General features: G+C 53.7%; 5 protein-coding genes across 5 annotated transcripts; 2 read left to right on the top strand and 3 right to left on the bottom strand.

Annotated features, from left to right (window-relative positions):
• Positions 1-2,678: 2,678 nt before the first annotated feature.
• Positions 2,679-4,779, bottom strand: IUM83_06573 (uncharacterized protein; the record flags this gene model as incomplete). Its single annotated transcript, XM_067930795.1, has 3 exons — positions 2,679-2,735; positions 2,806-2,857; positions 4,670-4,779. The coding sequence occupies 3 exons, from the start codon at positions 4,777-4,779 to the stop codon at positions 2,679-2,681; spliced, it is 219 nt and encodes a 72-aa protein (XP_067789717.1).
• Positions 4,780-6,591: 1,812 nt separating this feature from the next.
• On the top strand, positions 6,592-8,823 carry IUM83_06574 (Intraflagellar transport protein 81; the record flags this gene model as incomplete). Its single annotated transcript, XM_067930796.1, has 2 exons — positions 6,592-6,991; positions 7,103-8,823. The coding sequence occupies 2 exons, from the start codon at positions 6,592-6,594 to the stop codon at positions 8,821-8,823; spliced, it is 2,121 nt and encodes a 706-aa protein (XP_067789650.1).
• Positions 8,824-8,929: 106 nt separating this feature from the next.
• Positions 8,930-10,737, bottom strand: IUM83_06575 (STE/STE20/MST protein kinase; the record flags this gene model as incomplete). Its single annotated transcript, XM_067930797.1, has 2 exons — positions 8,930-10,562; positions 10,670-10,737. 2 exons carry the CDS (start codon positions 10,735-10,737, stop codon positions 8,930-8,932), a joined length of 1,701 nt encoding a protein of 566 aa, XP_067789651.1.
• A 552-nt stretch (positions 10,738-11,289) lies between these two features.
• Positions 11,290-12,633, bottom strand: IUM83_06576 (pyruvate dehydrogenase complex dihydrolipoamide acetyltransferase; the record flags this gene model as incomplete). The annotated part of the gene is made up of 1 exon (XM_067930798.1): positions 11,290-12,633. One exon carries the CDS (start codon positions 12,631-12,633, stop codon positions 11,290-11,292), a length of 1,344 nt encoding a protein of 447 aa, XP_067789652.1.
• IUM83_06577 (uncharacterized protein) lies at positions 12,488-12,886 on the top strand (the record flags this gene model as incomplete). The annotated part of the gene is made up of 2 exons (XM_067930799.1): positions 12,488-12,649; positions 12,830-12,886. 2 exons carry the CDS (start codon positions 12,488-12,490, stop codon positions 12,884-12,886), a joined length of 219 nt encoding a protein of 72 aa, XP_067789874.1.
• Positions 12,887-13,011: the final 125 nt, after the last annotated feature.

The following is a 13,011-nucleotide window of genomic DNA, read 5'->3' on the forward strand; positions in this document are numbered from 1 at the left end:
TGGTTGAGCACGCGGTGTCGTCCCTGACGACGCCGTCACTGAGGAAGCAGCGTCACGTTGCTCCTTCATGATGAACCCTAGAGCAACACCATGTTGATCCGTCGGCGATAGCGTACGCAGCATTGTAGCTATCGCCGCTTCTCCAATGACTGTTGACAGTCGTTGGAGGGCTTCCCACTCTGGGCCAGACAGGTGGGGGCAGTCGGCGCGTGCAACATGCGTTGCAGGCGTGTTGGAGCTCTCCATGGGCACCTCCGTGCTCATGTGGTTCTCGGCTCCGCGTTCGTATACCTCGCACGAACGTCAAGCAGTCAGTCGTTGGACGGACTACAAAGTGCTACCAGGTGTAGTGGGTCTAACTTGACTCACTACTTTAGCTTACACGTTGCGCTACGTGTATGAGGAAGCGTAAGTACTTAGTAATTACTTAGGTTGATTATATTTGAATACACAAATATAAGTTAACTTAGACAAGACTCCAAGTAGCTAGTTTAAGGTAAAATGAGAACTGTATTGTTTGTAAATTGATCTTCCTCTAAAATCTGCTAAAAACTGTTTATCATCTATGAAAGGGTTGGCAGCGGCTGGCTGTCAGAGCCCCGCTAATATGCATGTCTCTGATTGGTAGAAAGATGCTGCTTTCTACCAATAGGATCTTTTGGGTAGGTGTGGACCACTCACTGTGGTGGTCCACTTCAATGTATCCATCGGTGTGTCTTACACCAATGTGAGGAAGTATCCAAAACGTTTAACAGATAACCTATCTGTTAAATTCACAAGTGGCTTGCAGCCACTTGTACGTGTAACCCCGTTACAGAAGGTGCCTACAGAAGCTGATAGAGATCTCTTCAACACGCGCTGTTTAGCAATGATAGATGAACCTACATGGACGGACAATGCAAAGCATGTAGCGTACAAAAATGTAGACGTAGCTGCCGCCAACGAGAAGAGTATTAGCTCCGCCAGATCACCGATCGTGAACATTACTTCACAGCATTTTGTTCAGCAGAAAAGGTTGGCAATTAAAAGAGATATTCCAGCGGGGACGGTACGCGCGCTCGTGAAGGATGCACAGCAAACCAACCCAGACCGTGATAGAGTAGTGACTAACAAGCTAAAACTTTGCATTGGTGCCCCCGTCACGCTCACATACAACATGGCCCAGTCGGCTGGATTGTGTAATGGTACTAATGCCTTAGTGTACGACTTTATGTTTGTGCGAGGTAGTGAATTACCTATTGTTCTCGTGCAAATTACCGACGTGTACTTAGGACCTTCGCTGCTGGACGACATACCGAACATTGTGCCAATAAACCCTAAAGACGTATCGTCGGGAAAGGAATCAAGCGATCTCCGTGTAGTACGAAGAGGCATCCCGCTTAGGCTTACCTACGCAATGACCGTGCATAAAGTCCAAGGTCTTACTTGTAAGTATGTCGTATTTCGCTCGAATTCGATTCCTAGCATACCTTTCACTTATGTAGCACTCTCACGGGTCAGACATCGGTCCTCCATCGTACTCACTCACCGATTAACATTAGATAAACTTACCGGTTCTCCTGCGAAAGTAAAGGAATTTCAGCGCGAAGAAGATCGTGTTTCAAACGCTGTAGCTCGAACTACACAGTCCGCAGTGCCGGTAGTACTCAACATGAAAGCCATAGCTATAGTGCACAACAGAATTATCGAGTCATTGTAATGGGGAAGTCGCAGCCATCTTAAAAGCAAGCAACTAGCTAACAAATTCGTAGTTGATGCTTAGAGCAAAACTAATCAGAAGCCATAACATTCAAGCGTGTATATCACGGATTACAGCTTGCCTGACTGAAAGCTATACCTTCAACGAGGGCCCCTGTGCTTCATCTACGTGATTTTATTCACCAGTAGAACTTTTGCGTTGCAAACAAGATGACGGCCTCGTGCCAACGTTAGGGCTCAACACAGATGGAGAGCCATGGGCGAACTCCTTCGGTGTTGCTGCCGTCGCAATGGTCTGGTCTCGAGTGCCGCTATCCTCGTCAGTGTGGCCATATTCCACCTGAGGCGCAACACAGGAGATGTAAGACGCTGGAACCGCTGTTGGCTGCGCGGGGGGGACCGAGACTGCCTGAACTACAATGTAGACGGATGGAGAAGATGCGGCAGCTACGCGAATGTGAATGGGCGGTAGGTCTTGCGCATGCGTGTAATTCACTTGAACAGACACATGGGGAAGCGTGTGTACAGCGCTCGCCGGTGGTGGCGTCGTGTGGCAGCCTCCCTCAACTGGTGGATCCAACGGCGCCGATTCTGTCGCGTTGGTTGCAACGTCTGTGTGATCACGCGCGCTGCAATCCCGTGCATGTTCTAGACGTGTAGGTCGTTCTGCGTTCCCAGCATCACCGCTGCGTGAGATTGGAGCCCCGAGCATAGTCCCGCGATCCTCTTCTACATTAGTAGAATCACGAATCTTCTGTCGTTTGGAACTTGCCTTCCTTGCTTTGCTTGATTTTTGGTAGCGCGCACGCTGCATCGCATTCTGGTGGTCGCGGTGGATAGCGCAAAGCCAGTGCCGCTGACCATTCGCCTTAAGCGCTCTCTCGTTGCCAGATTTCCCGGGATACTGACATTGTAGCGAACTGAGGTCTTGCGCCGAGCGCTTCTCAAAATTGGTGCTTTTCTTCGCCATGAGATGACCCTCACACGTAGCGGCGACGATGATGAGCTCTTGTAGGAATAGCGGCGCAGCAGCAATGCTACAGCAACACAAGGCAACGCACAGTATAAGTATGACGGACAGCAGCTCGCCCTACGTGCACGTCTAACCTCGTGGGGTTGGAGACAGTTCTCGACTCGATTGCAAATGAAGTTCAACTTTCTAACTAGAATATGTATGATATTTTGGGGGGCGTTGCCAAAAATATTCTGAAAGAGAATATTTGTGGGATTGCCCCCTTAGCAACCGAGGCGATGATTCGCCGTGCGGATTCTGCCATACTAGTTGTATTAATAATGCGTCTTACCATTCTTTTTCTCAATTACCTCAATGCAGCGTGGAGGCATTGAATCTATGAGCCTCGTAAGCGTAGCCTGATCGATGCTTTTCCACTCTGCTTGGATAGCTGCTGTCAACTCTCCAACATTAGCGTACTAGCGTCCGTTGGGGTAGACATTGCGAGCCAGCAACGCCCACAGATTCTCGATGGGGCTCAGATAGGGTGAACGGGCAGGCCAATCGACCTCGTTCACCCCTTGCTCTTAAAAAAACGCCTTGGTCTCCTGCGACGTTTGAATGGATGCGTTGTCTTGTTGGTAGACAAAGTCCACCCAGTAATTTAGGTGAGCATAGGGTAGCAAGAATTCCGACACAGTGTAGATGTACTGTGCTGAGGCCTGCCGACCAACCAGTACTGTGAACTCCGTCTCGCCCTTGGCACTGAAGCCGTCCCAAACCATTACAGAGCCTCCCCCGTATTGACGTCTCATCGTCGTCCTTGGTGGTCGTCGCACGTCGTGCCAGTAGCTTTGGAGGCCGTCGGGTTCGTCCAAGTTAAACTTCTCTTCATCTGAAAATATGATGCGCTGCCAGTCCTCCTTAGGCGTAACAACCATGTGTTTAACCCACTCCAGGCGGTGGGCCTTATGCAAGGCTGTCAGCGGAAGCGTGTTCTCCATCTTGGTATAGACTAGTCAGTCTACACAAGCAAGGAAACGCCGTATCGTGCGGGGTGAGCACGCGCACTTGCACTCCTCCTTCAATTGCGCGGCCGTGTAGTCGCCGCTGGCCGCCTTGCGGAGCAGCAAACGGGCTAGCCTCTCGGACATAATATACTTCTTTCCAGGTCGGTGGCAATTCTGGCGTGACGCAGCAAGTGCTCGTTCAACTGCGTCACGCGAGCGCTTTACTCTTCTTGCGATAGCTCGAACCGAGAGCCCTCCTTCGTGTAGTCCTCGAATGCGTCCTCTCTCCTCATCGCTAAGCCAAGGCGACATCCCCCGGTGAGTCTGGAAATGAAGCAAGAGGTGTGAAGGCCTGCGGTAGGCGCAGTCTTCCATGGTCGGCCTCAAGTAATGCAATCATTTCGTTACACTTATCTTTATTTCAGTATGGACTCATGTGGCCGGAAGTTTGGACCGCCCCGCAAACCGCAAAAACGCAATTGTTAGCACAAACACTGTGCTTCGCTGTACTATACAACTGTGCGTGACCGCCATGATGGATTGCCTAGTTTGGCATAATGAAACTTTTGCGCGACCACTATGACGAGTTGCGGCAGAAGTGGACGAGAATTTCGCAATATTCCTATTTTGAAGTTTTTGTGTGCGAGGTGGAGGACGATAAATGCAGCAAGATGGCCTCAACGACAAGAAATGTTGTTTTTCTTGATCGAAATATTATCTCGATCTCGAGGTCGACCATGTCACGGCAATCTGTATCAATGTTTGCAGCTGCACTGCACAACACAGGTGTTCCTAGCCAAGTCGCAGACGACCTCGTTCAGGCGTGCCGCCATAAGTAAGATACCTTCCATGTCCACGGCATTGATCCGCTATTCTTTCGTCTCTTAATATTTTATTTACTTAACATCATTAGTTTGCTAACAACAACAAAAAGTTAGGAAAATCACAGCATTCTCGGGTTGAGCAGAATTCTTTTCCCTGCTGCAGGAATCCTGCAGTACGGCAGTACCTGTTCATCTTCTTTTCGGCGTCATCGCCGTTCTGCAGCGGTGGTTGTTGTTGACCACGGCCAGGAGTGGGTACGAAGAGGATAACGACGATGTAGGGCAGGAACGTCATGGATTGGCTCTTCGGATGTGACTTGGAAATTTGAGAACTACCTTCCCATGACATACTGTCCTCCTCTGTCCTAATTTCAATGCGAGGTCCATTACTCCGATAGAAAATACGTGATACGATGCTCACATCCGGCGGCCACGGGAAGCAACACTTTTATCGTTGAGGCTGTGGATGTTTTATTTGGTAAACTTCTGAGTAACAATGTCCAACGTAGGTAAACTAAGGTGCGCAAGATGAGTTTCAATCTGGGAGTGTCAGGTAAACGATAGCTGTAGCTCTGTAAACAGATTTTATATCATAATCCACTAAAAGAGAAAAAAAATACAATACGGCCGTGACTGCAGGTACGGAGGAGAACTAGAGTGCACCCTGGGCGCAAACCGCATTATCCGCGGAAAATAAAATGAAAAATAAGAGAATGCATGTCATGGTCCACGAGTGAATTGAACTAAACCTTGACTGCTTCTTGGTAGCACGAAACTTTACAACATAGGTGACTTGAGGGCAATTTCTCAAGATTCATGGAATGCCAATATTGCTTGATCAATATATGCGACTTAGGTCTCGAAAGTGCAACGATTTGGGTGTAGAATAACATTATCTGATCAATAACCCGGACAATTTTGGTTCATCGTACGGTCCGCGCAAGCTAACACGTCCGTATTATCGACATAGTTCCTTGTGCAGACCACACGCATGTCCAGTTTTATCTACTAATAGAGTATCAGTTTCCAGCAGTGCTCTCGGAGTGTGACTGGTAAAAGGTGAAGGCGAGTTTCCCACTGAGTATTGAAATGCAGTTCTGTTTTAGCTCCGATTACTGTATTATATCCGTTTTGGGCTGGGAGAAACAACTAAACTACCTATTTCCAGAAAAGATGAGCGCAGTACTATACTACAGCAAGAACACATCTATTGTTATGCTTTGCGGTCCGTAAATGAAAATCCAGGGGCGAAGCACGGCTTTGTTAGAGTTTGCTGTGACCGCGACCACGCCGTGTAGGCTACGAGAAATAAACAAATCGAGGCAGGGCGTAGCTTTGCTTCATCTGCTTCAAATTTAGGCCACGAAATTTCAGAGCTTCTCTTCATGCGGCGCACGACTTTGTCTTAATGAACGGAGGCGACCACCACGAGGAATGCATGTTGCCTGAACGTGGAAAAAATCTGCGGATGTCGCTCGAGTGATCAGATAAATTACCTGTCACAGGTATTATACTCGAGTACAAGTTATTTGAAATAATAGTTTTTTTTAACTTAAAAAAAACGGGATGGGTCAACACACCAGCATAATTTGATTTGAGCACAGGTAATTCAACATCACAGTCCCCTCAAGCGCCTGTTGAACCGAATCAATTGAATCATATTCAGCAGGTGTTTCGATTGGACCATAATGGTCCCTGAGTTGCATCCGCCTAAGGACTCAGGATAAAACCCAGAGAATAGCGATCCAGAACTCGTTCTAGAAGCCTAGATTTGGCTTGAAACGTGAGTGTCCCAAACACAGTGTAGGATTTGCGAGTCCCGGGTTGTTTTGGCGTCGCTAGCCGGTGCACATATCGATCCCTTGACCCTCTATTTGTTCGATCTCCAAGCTTTCGCGGAATGTGAATTTAATAATTGAAAGAAGCGCTACTAGCATAATATTCTAGTTTCTCCTTCTTTGCGCGTAAAAATAGTATAAACTGAGGTTGAGTAGTAGAGCAATTCAGAAGTAGAGGATTCTTATCAACCAATCCACTGCCCAAAAACGATCAAGCGTCTTTTCGTACGGATCGACTTCAACAAGAGTGATCCTCCGTCACCTCCACCATGAGCGAGCTGCAGTTGATCGTCGAGAACTTGAACAAGGACCCGTTCCGACTCGGGCTCACGCTCGTGGCCTTCGATGAGAAGAGCAACTTCGAGCTGCTGCAGATTCTGCACGAGGTGTTCGTGGAGATCGACCCGACGCGCCACTCGGGCGTGGATCTGCGAGCCGAGGCCGACGAAGTGCGGGCGCAGCGCTACTTGGAGTTCCTGCAGCTGCTCAAGTTCCAGCTGCCTCGAGACATCGACGGGTTCCGCGAAGCTCTGGTCCACGGCGACCGACAAACCATCTACACGCTGCTGCACTGGGCTCTGAAGAGTCTACCGGCCCACCAGAAACGAGCTTATCTAGGACGCTTTCTGGCTCCTCTCAATGTGCCCCAAGAGTACTTCGGTGATGGCTGTACGTCGCCAAGTTTTGTGTTTTGTGTTTTGTTTTGTTTTTTGCATTGCCTCTAGTAGTTGTGAGATACCCATGATGTTATTGACAATGTCGGTGGGGTGTTTGACGCAGCGCTGAACGCCATGTACGAGCACTACCAGCAGCTACAGAACCAGTTCAAGGCAGTACACAAGGAAGTGGATCAGCTACGCGCGTCCAAGTCTCGTCCCGGAGAACTGCGCCGTGAGATCTCTCAGCTGGAGGAAGAGTCTCAACAACTGACGGAGAAGATCGCCAACCTGAAAAAGAAGACGACGTCGGACCCGGGATTTCAAGAGCTGCTGGCTGCTACCAGTGCCCTGCGAAAGGAGCAAGAGGAGCAAGCTAAACTGGCGGAGAGGAAGCGTGACCAGATGCTCTCGTTGTCACTGGCGGAGAAGCGCGCCAGAGAAGCTGAAGCCCGACTGCAGGACCTTCGAGCGTCATTATCGCAGGATGCCACCCCTGAGCAGCTCTTCGAAAGACTGCAGTCTCAGGTGGCACGCAACAATGACATTTTAACGACGAAGTTCCCAGCAGAGTTTCGCACTCAGCAGGAGACGCTACAAAGACTTGAGCGCGCGCTCAGCGAGCCGCCTAAAACGGAGCACGACATTGCCGACATGGAAGATGAGGTACAAGCCCTGCGGCGCGTTATCCAGCAATATCAAGCGCAGATTGCCGACGCCCAAGTCACTCAAGGAAGTGGGGACGGTGAAGACAAGTTAGCTGTCTTCCGACAACATGCAAACCTCCAGGCACGAAAGCTTGCTGAGAAAGAAGAAGACCTGGAGCAGCTGAGAGTTGATAAGCAACGACTTCTTCGGAACACGGAGGAGCTAGAAGCGAAGTTAGCATCAATATCCGGCAGCAAGTTCATGAGTCGGGAGGAGTTTAAGCAATACGCGACTACTCTTCGCAACAAAACGAACCAGTACAAGAAGGTCAAAGCTGAACTGGCCGAGCTCACCGCGGAAAGTGTTGTGTTGCATCGTACGGAGCAGCTTCTCAAGAGCAAAGATGCAGACCTTGAAGGCTTCCTGCGCGACCTTGAGCGTCAGAAGGGGGTTAGCGGGTTTTTAGCCACGCAAGACAAGATTGACGACGTCTCCGTGCAGAATGCACGAGTGAATGCACTCAAAGGCGAGACGCTCGAAGAGATCTCGCGGGTGGTCACCGACATTAACCAAGCACTTAAGGAGCGTAAGAATCAATTGGCCCCGCAGATCAAAGAACTTCGCACGGTGCGTCAACGTTACCAGGAGATGGAGCAGGTTTACTTGGAGCGCAAGGCGCAGTATGACCACACAGCCGTCGGGCTTGAAGCTGAGCGACTTAAACTTGAGCAGGAGTGTGCTGCCTTCCAGGAGGACGCCCTGCGGGAGGAGTCTCAGTTCCACCTGCTACACTGCCAACTTCAGTTGCAACAAGGCAAGGCTGGTAAAATTGCACAGGAGATCGAGTTCGAGCAAGGCTCGTCTAATGCTCGCCTCCTTCGTGACATTCGCTCCTTTCAAGAGCTCTACAAGCACAAGGTGGCTCAACAAGAATCTCTCACGAAGGAGCTGCGCAAGCAGCAAAAAGCGCTCAAAACTTCAGCTCCAGCCAAGAAGCAACAGAGGGAGATGTTCGAAGGATTACTGCAGCTTCTTTCGTGCAAAGCTCGTCTCGCTCAGCAAGAAACCCAAGAAAATGGTAGTGCAAACCGGAACGGTGGCGGAGTCGGAGGTGTGGGGCAGGATCTCTTCGACGGACGCGCTGACATTGCGCACTACGACGTGGGTGGGGCCAACGTCATGACTCTCGAGGCCTAAATGATTTGGAATGCTACCAAGCTGCACAGAGTGTAGGGACGTCTTCTCTTTCATAGCATCATTATACATCTCAATTCCTGTTAATCATTCGTGGCATCTGACCATCTTAGCTTTGAATACTCAATTCTTCAAGTTGACGTTCCAGTTCGGCTTTCTGCTTCTCAAAGCGTCGAGCAAGTTCTTGCTGATCACGTTCGTAATCTTCTTCGAGTTGACGAAGCTTCTGCTGAACAGCACGTAGTGTACTTACTGAAGCCTCCGCCGCAGGTCCAGCAGCGCGGATCGTCGCGGACTTCGATGAAGAGCTGGTAATTCGGCGGAAGTACTTCATGAACGAAGGTTCGTTGCTTTCGGCCTCGGGTCGAGCAGATTCGCCTTGACTACTGCCTCGACTACTGCTGCGGCTGCTAGTTCTAGAGTTGGAGGCTGGCATAACGGGAGCTGGCGGCGGACGAACAGTTCCCGATGCAGCCGTTGGAATCATGGTGCCGTACAAGTCGCTGGATGTGATGTCCCTCTCCCGATTTTCCGAGCTTGTGCTATCCATCGTGGAGTTGGTAGACTTGTTGTCATCACCTCGAAACACCATCGTGCCGCAGCTCTCGTCCTCAGCAGAGGCACTGGAAGCGAAGACGGTGGTGCCACCTCCAAAGCCATATCCCAGTGAAGACGCCGTGTCGGTCGAGTTGAAGTCACTGCGGCGGATGGATGAAAAACCCACAGCAGTGTCAGAGCCACCAAACCCTCCAAACCCACCGGTACTGCTGCTAATGATGGAGCCATTGCGCAGCATGGTGCTGAGGTCTGCAACTGAGAGTGAACCATCAGGACGGCCTGTGGCGGCACCACGGAACTCGGCTTCGTCCTCGACGCCCCGCTGTCGAGCCTCCTGCACGAGCTCCAAACTCTGTTCCACCAATTCCTGGAGCACGGGCAGTCCTGCCATGCGCGCTCCACTTGCCGTCGAGCGATCGGAGCTTGTACGCAGTCGCTGCACATTCCGTGCGATGAAAGGGTGAAGCAGCAAGTCTTGGGCCGACGCACGCTCCTGTGGGTCTTTCTTCAAACACGCAGCGAGGAAGTCGCGGAACTCGGCAGAGTACTTGTGAGGTTCACGGAGCTCGGGCGGCGCGCGGTTCGGGATCAGGAAGATAGCGCGCATCGGGTGCATGTGGGCGAGTGGGGGTTCGCCTTCCGCCAGCTCAAGAGCCGTGATGCCCAGCGACCAGAGGTCCGCCTTGCAGTCGTACTGGGCTTCCTGGATCACCTCGGGCGCCATCCAGAATGGCGTTCCGATGACCGTCCGCCGCTTGCCTACCGTGGCTGTGAGCTGCGCCGACACGCCGAAGTCCGCGAGCTTGGCCACGCCGTCGCCGTTCAGCAGCAAGTTGCCGGCCTTGATGTCGCGGTGGATCAGTCCTCTCGAGTGCAGGTGCGCGAGTCCGAGCGCCACGTTGGCGCAAACGGCGGCGATCTCGGCCTCGCTCAGCAATTGGCGTCCGCGCAGCACGTGCAGGTCGGCGAGCGAGCCGGCGGCGCAGAACTCCATGGCGATCCACAGCTGCGACTCGTACGAGAAGCTGCCGCAGTACTGCACCACGAACGGCGACTCGCAGCGCTCCAGGATGCGGATCTCGCGCGTGAGCTCATCGAAGTCCTCGCTCTCCACGGGCACCACCTTGAGCGCCACGACCTCGGCGCTCAGCTTGTTCACAGCTTTGTACACCTTGCCGTATGACCTGACGGACGACCGAGATCACCACAGAAATGCGCAGAGCATGAGCAAAGACTTGAGGCAGAGGAATGCAGGGTGGAGGCTTTGATGGATAACGGAGACGGCACTCACCCTTCGCCGACGCGCTCCAGGACCTCGTACACATCCTCGGGGTTTTCGTTCCGCTGGATGCTGGCCATGACGCAGACGCGCTCGCTCCCAGCGCAGAATTAGCAATGGCGTCCGAAAGGTTTGAGCGCGTGCATTGCGGCGCGTTCCTGCCGGAATTAGACGCGGCTGAAGCTGCTGGCAACGCCAATGCCTTGCAATGCAATGGCAGACAAGAATACACACCTCCTCCACGCGCAATGCATGACACGCGCTCACCTTGCCTCGAGGCAACTTCAATACCACCACCGCAGGCTTCCTAGACACATAAGACCTCTTGCTATTTCCAGCACAACAACGGACACACCAGAACGCCATGCAATGCGGGCAACCAACTCTCAAGGCAAGATTTGAACACGGGGAGACAACGTACGTACGCCCTTGTTATCGCTCAGGGCGACGGGAAACTACTCGCGCGACCTCCCTATCCTTCATGTCATGGTTGCCGTGGCTTGGCCGCTAGAAGCTCCGCTATTTTCCAGAAGCCTCGTCGTCCAGCACGCAACTCGCTTCACGCTCTCCGTGCCGTCTGCTATTGATGGGGGCGAGCTGATTGATCTAGCGCTCTACACATCGGGGGCTGCTTACAGGACCATGAGCTCCGGGCTCTCCATGTAGGCCTTGAACACCTGCAGGAACTGGCCGGCGATGACGCCGTCCACCACGCGACGGTCCGACGACAGCGTCACGTTCATGAGCGTGGCGATGCGCGGCTCCGGGTTCACGCCCTCCACGATCTCGAGCGGCGGCAGCACCTCCTTGCGGCCACCGCCGATAGCCAGGATGCAGGCCTGCGGCGGGTTGATCACAGCGCGGAACTGGTCGATGCCGAAGCTGCCGAGGTTGGACACGGTGAACGAGCCGCCCTGGAACTCCTCGGGCTTGAGCTTGTTCTGGCGCGCGCGCGACACGAGCTCCATAAATATGCGGTTGACGCCGCTCAGGCCGAGGGTGTCCACCTTGGGCACGATGGGGGTGATGAGGCCCGTGGGGGTGGCCACGGCCACCGACACGTCCACGGACGGGTTGGGCTTGACGCTCTGGCTCTTGACGTCGAAGAAGCAGTTGGCCTCGGGCACGTCGCGCAGCGCGAGGGCCACGGCCTTGAGGATGAAGTCGTTCATGCCGACCTTGACGTCGTGCTTGCCCTTGAGCTGCTTGCGCAGCTTGAGGATGTTGTCGATCTCGCAGTCGATGCTCGTGTAGCTGTGCGGCACGTCCTGCTTGGAGGCCGTGAGGCGCTTGGCGATGATCTTGCGCATGTTGGACAGCGGCAGGTCCTCGAACTCGGCGTCGGCAGCCACGGCGGCGGCCACAGGCTGCGCGGGGGCAGCAGCAGCAGCAGCAAGCGGCTTCACGGGCTGCTCCAGCGGCGAGTGGTTGAACTCGGGGATGAGCGCGCGCTTGCCCAGGAACTTGATGAGCGGCACGCGGCCGCCGTGCGTGGGCTCAGCGGCAGCAGGAGCAGCAGCAGCAGCAGCAGCAACGGGCGTCGCCTCCACTTCCGCCTCGGCGGCGGGCGCGGCCTCGGCCGACAGGTTGGCGAGCTGGCCGCTCTGCAGCAGCTCCTGGTACGTGTCCAGGTCCTCCACCGTGTAGGCCAGCAGCGCGCCGATGGGCAGGTCGGCTGCACCCTCGGCGCACACGATCTTGGCCACGACGGCGTCGTCCTGCATCTCGTAGTCCACGACGGCCTTGTCCGTCTCCACCTGGCACAGCACCTCGCCGGCGCGCACCTCCTCGCCCTCCTTCTTGAGCCACGCGGACAGCGAGCCCGTCTCCATGGTGGGCGACAGCGACGGCATCGTCAGCGGCGACACGCCCTCGGGCAGCGCCGACGAGAAGGCGCGGCGCAGCAGCGGCGCCACGCGGCGCTCGGGGGCGGCCAGCGCGCGCACGGGGCGGCTCAGGAGAACGCGGCGCATCATGGTGGGGCGGGGCTGGGTGGGTGGCTTGAGCGCGTCACACCTAGCGATACGATGCTGAAATGCCCATTGTTGGGGGGCTCCAAGCACCAAACGGGTGGCCAATCCCGGTGGGCGCTCCGGCCCACTATGGCCGTTTGTATGGGACGCGCCTCCGCATAGACAATCGCAGTCGCCTCCTTGATGGGTGGGGCTGCAGGCGGGATTTGTACAGTTTGGTGTGGAGCTGGTGTGCACGGTGCGCCACATCAACTAGCGGCGATTGGCCGGCGATGTCGAAGCTGTCGATTGTGGCGAACTCTGTAGTCCCTGCCACTCTCGTACCTGTAAGTTGCTTCCTGTGTGAAAGTATTCACGAAGCCATTGCCAAATGCAAGCTAC

Source organism: Phytophthora cinnamomi, assembly GCF_018691715.1.
Source record: "Phytophthora cinnamomi strain GKB4 chromosome Unknown Contig50, whole genome shotgun sequence".
Lineage (NCBI taxonomy): Eukaryota > Oomycota > Peronosporomycetes > Peronosporales > Peronosporaceae > Phytophthora > Phytophthora cinnamomi.